Source organism: Adelges cooleyi, unplaced genomic scaffold (assembly GCF_023614345.1).
Source record: "Adelges cooleyi isolate 19-005CV unplaced genomic scaffold, UGA_ACOO_1.1 ACOO_flye_CR_arks_rails_tigmint_CR_PRNA_55, whole genome shotgun sequence".
Taxonomy (NCBI): domain Eukaryota; kingdom Metazoa; phylum Arthropoda; class Insecta; order Hemiptera; family Adelgidae; genus Adelges; species Adelges cooleyi.
Window position 1 is genome coordinate 273,460 of NW_026096241.1, and position 13,085 is coordinate 286,544.

The 13,085-nt window shown below is 31.2% G+C and overlaps 1 protein-coding gene across 1 annotated transcript in view; it reads right to left on the minus strand.

Annotated features, from left to right (window-relative positions):
* LOC126842553 (ATP-binding cassette sub-family G member 1-like) overlaps positions 1 to 13,085 on the minus strand; it is a 36,575-nt gene that overhangs the window by 4,865 nt on the left and 18,625 nt on the right. The window contains exons 3-7 of the mRNA XM_050579568.1: positions 11,563 to 11,680; positions 7,631 to 7,859; positions 5,125 to 5,270; positions 1,829 to 2,067; positions 2 to 103 (exon numbers count right to left, since the gene is read on the minus strand). Of these exons, the coding sequence (XP_050435525.1) occupies positions 2 to 103; positions 1,829 to 2,067; positions 5,125 to 5,270; positions 7,631 to 7,859; positions 11,563 to 11,680 (834 nt within the window). The remainder of the gene's footprint in view (position 1; positions 104 to 1,828; positions 2,068 to 5,124; positions 5,271 to 7,630; positions 7,860 to 11,562; positions 11,681 to 13,085) is intronic.

Consider the following 13,085-nt stretch of genomic DNA (forward strand, 5'->3'; position numbering starts at 1 on the left):
CCCGAACAAGTTATTTGGCGTGGAGTTCGCCAAGAGTTGTCGGCAGAGGCGATTTTCAGTTGTGACGTGAAGTGTCCGTATTCTCCGGTTACTACTTCCAATACTAATATTTAAAAAAAAAAAAAAATAATAATAGATAAATACAAGTCGTTAGGTACGAATGACCTTCATTAAAGTTTAACACAAGTCTCGGACAATGACAATAGAAACAAAAATATATACATACACTTTTAACTGTAACCGACATAAACTTGGTGCAGGGTGGTGTTATGTGTTTGGTTAGTAGAAGATACATAATATGTACAGTGTTTATAACAAAAAAAAAAAAATTGCAATTTTCCCCAAGGTTAGCGAGTCGGGTTATTGCACTAGATCTTGGAAGGTAACGATTTTAATTTATAGACAGTCTGAGTATAATAAGATTACTGCGGTGACTGCAAGTGTGTTTTACAACAACTCGAAACATACAATTTTTACTACAAACGAGGACGCAGAAAGTTGGACAAAGATTTAAAATAATACATGCTAGTTATTGTAAATATTTAAATTAATAATTGTCAAGTTCAATAAACTATATTATACAATCACTATTGGCGAATTCAATACAAATAACTATTATTCCACACAAAGCACCGTGTAGTCATTGCAATGGCCGTGTGGTTATTTCAAGTGACTGGTACTTGTGCGGTATAAACAAATATTGAAATAATATTATACAGTGACGATGTAAATTACAGGTATTTACAAGGGTAGGTGTGTGTTAACATAAGAGCGAGACGTACAAACAAGACGGCATACAATAAGAGGCCATGCAGTAAGGCCACCAGGAAATCTAAAAGTACAGGCAAGTTCTTTTATTCCCAACATAAAAAAGATAGTAAAATTACCTTTATATATATATATATATATATATATATACAATTACCGTATTGTAAATTTGATACAATGTGATATTATATAGTTATAAAAAAAAAAAATTATCATACAAGTGAGAACTTTTTATTATATTTTCTAAAACGGATAAAAAAAAATATCTATGAAAATATTATTTGATTTTTAGCGGGAAAAAAAATCAACAATATTATATCCAGGTGGTGGGCACTCTCAAAATTTAACACCGTGAATGTACTTATCACTAAAAAAAAACGTGGCGGCCATTTTTTCATTTATTATCAATCAGCCGTTATTGCTATACATTAATTGTGTATAGATTTAATTTTAGAAAAAACGAGAAGATGGCGGTCTCCATCAGAAAATCATTATTTACATCATAAAGTGCCCTCACTGATTTAATATAGTCTGTGATTATATGATAAAAATTTTCCGAAATCATTAGATCATGAATGATATAAATGAATGACATATTGTCTATTTATGTTGTCCACGTGTTATCTCTTATCACTAATCTCTTATCAGCTTATCATCAACTCTTATCATCGATGGTGAAGAAATCGTGACGATCAAAAAATAAATCCAAGAATATTGCCATAAGTCATATATTTCAAAAAAATATATGACGACCACTTAAGCTACCGTGTACAATTCCAAAAAAAAAAAAACAACAAATTCGCCTCGGTCGCTTGTTATGAAGTTTCACTGCATGCATATATGTGTGTATAACTTACGGTTGATTGAGAACATTGTTTTTTTTTTTTTTTTCAATCTGCGGCACAGCTCAAGTGGTATATTGCGCAGTCATTGGGGTTTAGGAGGAGTAAAAGTGTACTGTGTTGTGATGAGATGAGAGAGAACAACGCAGCCGTGGCTCTTTTTTTGGCGTTTTGCATTTGGGATGCACGCGGTTAAAATCAAATTCTAGTGTACTTACTGAAATCGGCCGGGTTGTGGTATTGCGGGCAATTCAGGCCTATCGTTTGCAAGTAAGGTACGGTGTTCAGACTAGAACCTTGGTAGACGCAGTACCCTTCGGCCATGATGTACACGTGGTCGAACATTTCGAATGTGCTGGCGCTGGGCTGATGTATCGTGCACACCACGGTCCTGCCGCCTCTGGCCAATCCCTTAAGTATCGACACACATTGGTGCGAACTCGTGCTGTCCAATCCTCTGGAAAAACAAAAAAAAACCAACTAAATTTAACACAAAAGTCATATCAATCTTTCCGAAAGACATTTTGGATCATCAATATTCTGTGCCCTCCTCCACTACTAATCTCTTATCAGTTATCACTATAATCTCTTATCAGCTGACGTCATCGGTCGTGACCACAGATATACACATATATAATAAAATAGATTGCGAACTAGTGATAACAGTTGAAGTCGACGTCAGCCATTTTGTGGGATTTATGTGTGTCTAAAATAATGTAAGCAATCTTGTTTATTATATATATATATATATATCTGTGGGTAGCATGTACACTCAGCAATCTAGTTATATATACATATATAAATGTAAATCTGTGCTTATCACTATAATCCCTCATCAGCTGACATCACCGGTCGTGACATAAAAGGTGGATAGCGGCACCCCGTTATAGTAATAATCCGATTCACAAAAAGTGTATACTTTGTATTTTAAAAAACACCAACTTTAAAATTAAAGAACAAATAAAGTATATTTCGCCTCTATGAAGTTACAACATCGTTCTTATCTTTATCATATCTCTTATTAACGAGCCCATTTCAATCATCATTCTTATCACTATGTTTTATATGAGATATTTTTAATTAGTTGTGTTTTAAAATAATAATAAAATTAATAATTAGTTTTAATTAACGCCAATTAAAAATTTTAGACAATGATTTGCCATTTTAATTGTCGGCAACGTAGTTTTGAGATAATTTATTTATTTTTAAATATAATTAGTAAAACGTGGCAGGTTTATTGATTCAATTTTCGTGGAAATAATTATGTATTTGGTGTCTTTACGTTGTATCGGTACACACGTGTTGGTTAAAAAGATCATATTTTAACATGTAATTATATGTACATTATATTTGGATAATGCATAATATCCTTTGTATATTAGCATGAAATCCGGTTTGGTTTAACCTTCGGGAATCCAGCAGAATTGTAAAAAACCCAAAACATTATACCGTTTCTATGAATACTCTGATTTAAGTTTTGAAAAAATATTTGAATTCTTCATAAATTAATCAAGGCATAGATCGTGGCATAATTAAAAAAAAATTATTTTTGTTAAAAATATTTCAGTTTAAAAAGGTTAAAAACTGTCGTTTCTTTTACATTGAAATAATAAATTAACTAATAATAATTTTAAAATTGCGCCACCATAGATAACTTGAAAACAGTATGAAGAATTTAAATGTTTTTTCAAAATTTAAATCAGAATATTTTTTAGGTAAATTCGGTTCGAAGTAGAAACATATGTTTTTGTACAAAAATAGATACTATATGCGTTATCCAAGTTGAAAAAAACAATTATTAAATATCAAAATAGATCCTTCTTTCTTGTGGTAATATACTAATGTATATGTTTAAAAATTTTAGATTAATTTCGCTGACCACATTGACAGGTCGTAAACCAGTTTGGAATAATTACTTTCAACATTTTTTCTGATTAAAATTTCGAACGAGAGGAAGAGTGGAGTGCAATTTTATTTTCTCTCTCGTCCTAACTGTAATAACTCAAAACCGGTTATCGAAATTTTCAGCAAATTATTCTCAATTTTAAAATACTAATAAATATAAGACAGTTTGTGTTTTAACAGTTACCCCCTCTAAAAATGTGACCGGAAAAAAATAATTTAATTGATTAAAAAACCAAAAAGATCTTACAAATTGGTCATTTTTTGACATGAATATGTCTTATGGCTGAGGGTCATTCTGAAAACAAAATTAAGAGTATCCACACTTCATGCAGATACTTCAAGTTGTAGGATATATAAGGATTTTAAGGATATAATCTATATAAGATGAGAAATAACAGATAAGGATTATGGAGGATCATTCTAAAAATAAAGTTAATAGTATCCACACTTCATGCAGATACATCAAGTTGCAAGATATATACATGGTGATTCTTTTATCATGGACCATTCAAAAACTCATTGGGTTCAATTAATAATTAAATTGTTTTCCTTCATAGTGATTTTATATAATGTAATCTTAATTTTCCACAAACACTACTAAAAATGTTTACTAGTCCACAACCAGTTTTGGATAACCATTTTTAAAGTTATAAGAGTTTAAAATTTAGGAAGTGCGGGTGGAAAGTGCGCGCAGATAAAAATAATACTACACTCCACCAACTTGATACTTCAATAACTTCAAAAATAGTAATCCAAAACTGGTTATCGACCAGTCAAATTATTTAGCTCATTATTCCCAATTTGAAAAGGTAAGGCAATACATGCGTTACCATTTAAGTTTCGAAAATTGCTTTAAAAAAAAACTAAGTTAAGAGGGGTAAAACAAAATTTTTTTTTGAAAAATTAAGATCCCATTGCATAAAAACACTATGTAAAGAAAAAATGTAATTTCTTATTAAACCCAGTGAGATATTGAGTGGATCACGATAAATTGATCACCTTGTATGTATAAGATTAGAGATAATAGATATGGATTATGGAGGAGTATGAAGAGTCATTCTGAGAATAAAGTTATAAGTATCCACACTACATGCAAATACATCAAGTTGCAGGATATACAAGGATATATTAGGATATATTAAGATATATAAGGGGACATAATGATATATAACGATATATATAAGGAGGTCAAATGAATTTGATATGATTCTTCATGCAGATATCAGGATATATCCATGTATTGATGTGTGAAGTGTGGATACTCTTAACTGAGTTTACTAAGTAACCAAATGTGTTAAACAGTTTCTTCTTTTTTGACATTTTCATGTATTTGCTCTGGCACATAACCGAAAACAGCTGATAAAAATGTTACAAAAGAGCTGTCACGCTGTTGTCTGATAAAAGTGTAAGAGATAAAGGATGGGAATGGGGGTGGTGACGGGGATGTTAAATTGTTTAAACAATTTATTCGGTACTTCAACGAGACGTGACAATGTTCTTTCGTGGCTGCAGACTCGGTTAAATTTTGGTTTGTCGTGGGGAAAATTTGGCAGGTTTTTTTTATTATTTTTTAAAAATATTGTCGGTTAGGCATTGTGCAAGTACTCACGTGGTGGGTTCGTCGAGAAACATGATGGGCGGATTGTCGATAAGTTCAAGGGCGATGGACAAGCGTTTCTTCTGTCCGCCGGACAGTCTACCGCACCTGGTGTGAAGGCTGCCCGATAGCCCGATGCTGTCTAGTATGTCCTCGATCTAATAAAAAACGCACAATGTGAGTTGTTAAAAAACGTGATTACAAAATTGTATATTATTATTATTATTATGTTCTCGCCGCCGCCATTTTGTCGATGTTGTTGTCGAACGAAAAAAAAATGTGATGATTTTCCGTTGTTTATTAACGAAATATGTACATATATGTATATATACGAATTGACCATTAAAGTCGTCGAAGTGCGTAAATATTAAAAAAATATTATTATAATCACCACAGTGGTAATATTGGATAAACGTGACGTCAAAGCGACGACCATCGATCATGGACGACGGTGATTTATTTTTTTTAACAATCATTCGAGTCGTCACGGATTGAAATATATATTTAGATAGAACAAAGAGATAATAATGATTAAAAAACATAAATAAACCGTACACATTCGTTTTGGATTGAAAAATTAACTCGAGGTCAGGTTAAGTTATAGTAAATAATAATAATAACATGTACATGGTGATTCGTTTAGGGCAACACACTCAAAGCCTTAGAACAATTGCAACTTTCTTTTTTGAAAATATTTTTTCTATACATCAAAAAGTTTTAACTGATTTAATTGTTAAAAGTTGCTCCAGTAGCTCTAGTAGAAAAGATAAACAAAGAAAAAATTCCAATGTTGTAAAACGACATGGGCAAAAGTGTTCCAAAAAAGAAAAACTACAAAATTACAATTATTTTAACAGGAAATGAGCGTCTTGATGAATCACACCCTGTATACGATTGAATAAATTATAACATAATTATTATTATAATGTTCATGTGTCACTTTAGTGGTCAACACGGTAAAATATATAAACATTTACAATTATTATTATATTTTTATCGACCGCATTTTAGACGATCAATAACAACAACGTTTTGAAAATATTTCAGATGTTTTTCAGAGGTTTTTAAATTGCCCGTCAAACCGATTTATTTCGCATTAATATGCTAAGATAATTATTCTAATGAAACGCCCAGATGAACTTATCATCTTTGTTAAACGGTATGTTTACTTGGAACGCAAGTATGAATACAAGTAGGTATGTAAATATATTTTTTTAAATTATTCGTTATTAAAATAATTTATCAAAACACCGTCGTCGTCAAAAAAATACAAACGTATTAAATCTTTTTTTAGACTAGCAGAAAAAAAAACACTAGCGACGATATTTCCTGTTTTTCATCTTAGTCATTAAGAAATTATCCAACATCTTACGAATCACAAATAACTGAGAAACGCAAACGTTAAACTCTTTCTTTTTGCTTTGGCATTATTTACTGTTCCCACAACGACATTTTAGTAAAAAAATGGTGACTTAGCCCCTTTCTTGATTAAGAGATTTAATAATATCATTGTTGTTTTAATAGCTGTTGCAAAGCATGTATTTATGTAAAAAAAAAAAAAAAATACACATTTATAAATATCAAAAAATACTCGTTAAATGGTAAAAAAAGCCCAAAGATTTTGACAAAAATATTTGTTCAACAATTATTTTTAATTGTAATTGTAATTAGCATTTGGCCACAATATAAATAAGATTCGTTATAGGTCAGGTTAGCTGTTTGATGTACCTATTAAGTTAAAGTAATTGGTAAACTTTGTACTAGCGCTGTTCGATTGTTATCAATTATTAGCTCTTTGTAATGTAAATTTAAAAAAAAAACCCACTTTCCTATATTTATTTGTATTTTGTTCGTTTGAATTAATAGCGGTATTGCAACACGTATAATGTAAAATGCCTAGAGAGGTTATCATTGAAATATATATTTCAGTAGTGTACTGTTATTAAATAATATTAATCTGTGTGTAAAAATAGGTCAAGAAATCGCAGGTCTCAAAGTTCTTGTTCGATCAAATCAATCAGGCATGTATTAGAAGACTAACCTTGCCGATGGATAAGACATAAACAACACTAATTACCGTGGAATATATATTATAATTAGTGACGATAAAAAAATATATTGGAACTTGCTTAAATTGCCGTTCGTTAGTTATAACTTAACGATGGGAAATTTGCCACTACTACCGTAGTAGTTGTTTTTACATACCTATTATACTATACAGGCTGTAGTTTGTGAAGTATTGGACCTACAGCCTTCTGTTAGGGCTTAAGTGAAAGATGGAGTTGTAAAGTTTTGAATGACTGCCACTAGATGTCTCTGACACTAGATGTTGCAGAGTCGTTACTGAATTACAATGAAGGCTGGCGACACAAACGGGAGAGACATCTAGTGGCAATCATTCGAAGCTTGACAACTTCCTCTTTCATTTAAGCCCTACCAGAGCGCTGTAGGTCCAATACCGTTAGAAACCCCAGCATTCTTTTTGGGACACCCTGTATTATACTTGACATTTACTCACCACCAGTTGTTTGGATTTGTAGGAAAGAGTGTAACCGAGTTTGAGGTCAGCGGCCATCATCATGATTTCCAACACGGTGAACAGCGGACACAGTTGGTCGTCTTGCATGATGTAACAAGATTCTTTTCTGCACATGGCGCCTTCGTTGTCTTTGTTGCCGGAACTGCTGTTGGACACGACATCCTCGTCTATCCGGCAAGTCCTCACGGACCCGTTCACTCCTTTACTCCTATAGGAGGATAAAAAACACTTGTAATAAATAACATATTCTTTGAAAAAAAAATAATAAAAACCAGTACAGTGGGGTAGGGTCATAGCGAGAACCGGTGGCATGTTCTTGGGAGGTGATAAACCACACCCATCCATAAAAATGTACTTAATAAAAAAAATATTTATTACCATTTGTATTATAACAAATAAATGTAAGGCGATCTATAATTTAAAAAAAAAACATGTTTTGATAAAAAGCAATTTTTGAAAAATTATTTTGTCAGTAAAAAACATGGTCGGTGCGCCTTTTTTTTCTGGTCAAAACTTATAAAGGGGTTAAGGGGAAACATTTTTTTTAAATGCCTCAATGTGAAAAGTCCACAGAAAGTATTACAACTGATAACTGATAGAGATAAACCATTCAAAGCGAATAGTAATATCGATTGTAGCGACAACAATGTCCTTTAAATGGTATTTTTAATATTACAATTTATAGCCTGTAGTATAGGACTCCACACTAATCTTTAGATCATGTTGTTGTGAAAACTTAATCTATAGTTAAAAAATAGGATTAAAAAACCAGGAAAACAAACCCGGTAGGAACTTTGCCAAAATGGCCATTCGGTGTCATAAAATATGATTTGACGTTAATACCTACATGTTTTTAAACAATTTTTTTTCTTAAATTAAAAAAAAAAGTGGCTCTGGTGTTTTCCTTGTATCTTACGTATGTATAATATAGGATAATGTCGTCGAGGATACTTTGGGAGAAGTTAATTTTTTTTTTCAACAGACAGCTGTGATAAAAAAAAATACTATGTAATTTAGTTGCAATTTCAATCAGCAAAGAGTATAGATATAAATTATTATGTATTCAAACAACTCCAATTTTTACATAAATAAAAAACACACACACACACCATTAAACAACAGCGCAAAGGGTTAAATTCGATTTGTATAAATGAATCATTTACCAAAAAAAAAAAGAGATCTATTCATTACTTATATCTACAACTCTAATAATAAAACGATGCGCTAACACTTGTGCATTAATGTGTTTCAAAGTAACCCAAGTACGTCTCGGGTGCAAAGTCGAAATTCTAGAATTGTCTAATTGGGACGAATTGCAAACAGCAGTAATAATTATTATTATGCATTGTTCTTAATAAACACATGCTCGTTGTTAGGTAATATGCACACCATTAGATAATCGACTCAAGGTTCTTAAGTTTCGTTACACGAGTTAAAAGGTCGGAGAATCTTAAATGTATAAAAAAAAAATAGAAGGCCGTTAAAAGATAAAAGTTCTGAACATTTTATGATTTATTGTATAAAAGTAAAAATTGAAGTATGGATACTTTAACTTGTGTTTTCTATGAATTTAATTATTAATAACATCCACTCTTTTTTAATAAAACGCGTACAATGTATATATTGAATAAGAGTAAATTATTTTAGGATTTTTTTTTTCAGACCGATGATTGCAGATGTTTGTAACCAGTTTTTTTAATAATCTGCAATATGAGTCAGCATTGTTAAAATACCTACGTCAGCAACGTAATGCGTTTGAATTATTACCGAGTAGATACCATAAAAATAAGGGTTTAAACAATCAATTTTATATTATTATTGTAAACAGCTTAGCGAATGTTTAATGCGGAAATACTAGTCCATGTTGTATACTTGTGAGTTATGGATGTGATAATTTATTTTTAAAATAAAATTATATTTACAAAAAAAACCTGTATCCAGTTGTACTTCAGCCATTGGTAGTTTTACTTGATAAGTAAAAAAAAAATCAGTAAAGTTAAACAAATATGATGACTTACATAATGATAAGGCGCAAACAAATGTTTACCCCTTTTAGGAGAAAAGCTAATGTTTTCTTTTTTTTTTGGGGGGGGGGAGGGTTTGCACCTTTAAAAGCGATGTTTAGAAAAATTACTGAAAATAAGTTAAACCGGTCTAGTGATTAAAAAAGAGAGCAGAATGAGTGGAAAACTTCCTTAAAACAAGCAAAAAAGGTGTTTACTGACAACAATTGTTTTTTCATCAAAAACTGGGGTTTTAAAAACTTTGTAACTTGTTTCATTTTTGGTTTTAAGTACTTCCTTACCTACAACTCTCGGGTTCTCTTGGTTTTATTTGGTAAAACGGTCAAGTCTTTGAAAATAACCCGTGTGATAGACAATATTGTTTAGCAGGGGGATATGTCTGGGTTTGACAAAACAAAACAAAAAATGCCTAATGCATATTACAAAATATTGCATTATTTCAATGTGCCACATTATGTTCATTGCAACAACCGTTGACAATGTATTGGAGTTATTGTACTTTGTTTATTTTCAAAAAGACCCTGAAACGCGGTTGCGCTCGTGGAGAGATCAAAGTTTTAAAAACAATTATCGAACGCGCATTATTTGAAGATGGACCGCATGCACTAATAAAAACTATAATCATAGGTATATTATTACATTAATATGTCAAGGGCTTTTGTTATAATATACAAATTTAGTTCGTGTACCGTCGAATAGGGCTACTACTATACTTATCCCACCTACATATTATAATATAATAACACAGCCTTTATTACAACTCTATTCAATTTACACACACACACACACATCTAGGACGACTTTTGTTTTGTTTTTATTCGAGTGCATGTTTTTCGGTAGATAAGACCAATACATTATTATATAGGTCAATGTTAATAGGTATTGAACGAAAATAATAATAAAAAAAGCCATTAGATCTATTGTTTATAATTAACATAGTCTGTACACATAAATATTTATTTATAAATGTTTAGTGAACTTCAAGTTGTGTAACATAACAAGTTGTTTTTTTCCTTCCGACTAATCAATAACAAGTCTGCTGTATATATTCAGATGACATAATATAATTTTTTTAATGCGTTTTCACAATGTGGACACACCGCATAATTGACATGACTCGGGATTTTTTACCAATCATTATTATTATTCTAATATTATTATGTATTGTATTTACCGTAGACGCGATGAGGTCTACAACGGAAACACCCGCTGATAAAATGTACAACGTGACTTCAAAATCATTTTTCAAAACCCGAGCAGACTTTGGAGTAACCGTCAATTAGTTTGATGAAAACAAATAGCAAAAGAAACGCACCAAACAAATACCAACAGAGGTTAAAATAGTTGAAAAATCCAATAAATTAACCAAAACTTACAAAGTCAAATAAAACAGAATTCACCCAGAACATTTGGAAAAAAAAACAATTTCTTCATATTTAAATTGTCGTTGGCCTTTTATTTTTATGAAAATGGACAAATAACTCGTACCACTTTGAATAGCTATTTTTAATTCATACGAAATATGATATTGTTAAATATACACAAAAATATGCACTTTTCAGGCAAACGTAGTTATAATTAATTTGTGGTAATATTGTTTTAGGTCAATAACGGAGAGATAATTTTCCATGTTAAAATCAAGGTTATCTATAATTACGTTACGATTGAGCGGGCCTGACCTTTCCAAAAAAAAAAAAACGTGTTTACATATTATATATGTTATTGTAAAACACTAGAAAAATCAAAAATTCTCAAACACACTGTAAGTAGGCGTTCATTTTGTGTTTTTTTTTTGTAGCTTTCGATTTTGTTACGATATTACTATGAAAGTATGTTTTCTTAATTATAAATATTTGGTGAAAAAAAATGAAAAACACTAATACTCACTGGAAGCCAGTGAGGATATTGAGCAGTGTTGATTTTCCAGCACCCGAAGGTCCCATGATGGCTGTGAGTTCGCCACAGTTGAATCGACCGGAAATCCCTCTGAGTACATCTTTCTTTTCTGGAATAAAAAACAAACAATAATTATAATTAAAAAAAAAAAAATAGTAATGTTGTACTATGTACATATTTTTTTCGCTTTGTTTATTCCGCTAAAAATGAATTGTTACACATTTGGCTCTGCCAAGAAGAATTTTTTTTTATAAAATATAAATATGTATAATAATTGTTGCAAAAATTGTTTGAAAACCTAAAATTGAAAAACTTTGAATAAAAGTTATTTTGAATTTTTCCAATTTAATCAATTTTCTCGTTCAGTATTGACGGAAAACAACATTACACACTGTACTACTTTTCTACTTGGACATGTTATAGGTAATATTTAATTTTTCAAGACTTATAAATAGTAAAAATGGTTTCTTTGTAAATCTGAATTCAGAAAACCCGAACCCTAAAAAGTGTTTTTCCAAAGGAAGTCAAGTTTACGGTTAAATGTTTATTTCTAAACTTCTCTCACGAAATATGTCGAATTTTTTAAATGTTTTAACACACAAAAAATAAATGAGAAAGTTTTGATTTTTGTTTTGTAAGTTTTTCGACATTTTAATAAGAAAATCGACGCGCTAGAAAAAAAACTGAAGTCAGATTAGATTAGACAAAAGAAACCTATAAAATGTATACATTTTGTTTTTAATTGTCTGAAAGTAACATTGTCAACGCATTGGAAAATTATTGTACCTGCAGATATGATAATTTTTTCTCGGTTAGGTTAGGTTCTCGGTTTAATTTATTTATGTTAAACATTTTAAAGGAATTCACAAATGATTGCTGAAATCATCGTTATCGATTGATCAATGAATGATCGATCCGACTGACCCTCAGAAAGCCGACAGCTATTTAAATATAACATTGTTTATTACACCAACGTGAAATAACATGATTAATCGCACGATTATGGATCACTTTGGTAAGTCGTTGATTTTTAAATAAAAAAAATAACGTGAGCGTTTGTTGTTGACAGTAAAGTGTAAATAATATGTTAATTAATCGTCAGGCACAAAAGTAACACGTGTTTGGAGGGTTATTTGCAACTGAAATCTACAGTTGATCTGTTTAGACTCTAAATAGTAAAAGTTGTGAAGTTCCTCTGGGTTCCAAGTCGCGTTGGAATTGAAGGTAAACGCGAAATTGCCGATCGTCTTGCTTTTGCTACAACATTTTCTTTGCAATTCTCAAATTTTAAGATGTACAATGCCCGCGACCTTCTCTCTAAGCATCGTTCACTTTTACATCACGCATGGCAAACCACCAAATGGTCCTCCTTCCCATCCAGTTGCGCTTCCTGACATAGAAATATATCACCTTCAACATTGCAACTCGCCCATTGTTCTGGTCTCTGACTCAATTCTTCACCTCTTTGTCCTTTGCACCGGACGGAGATGAATTATTGTGATGTTTCACATATT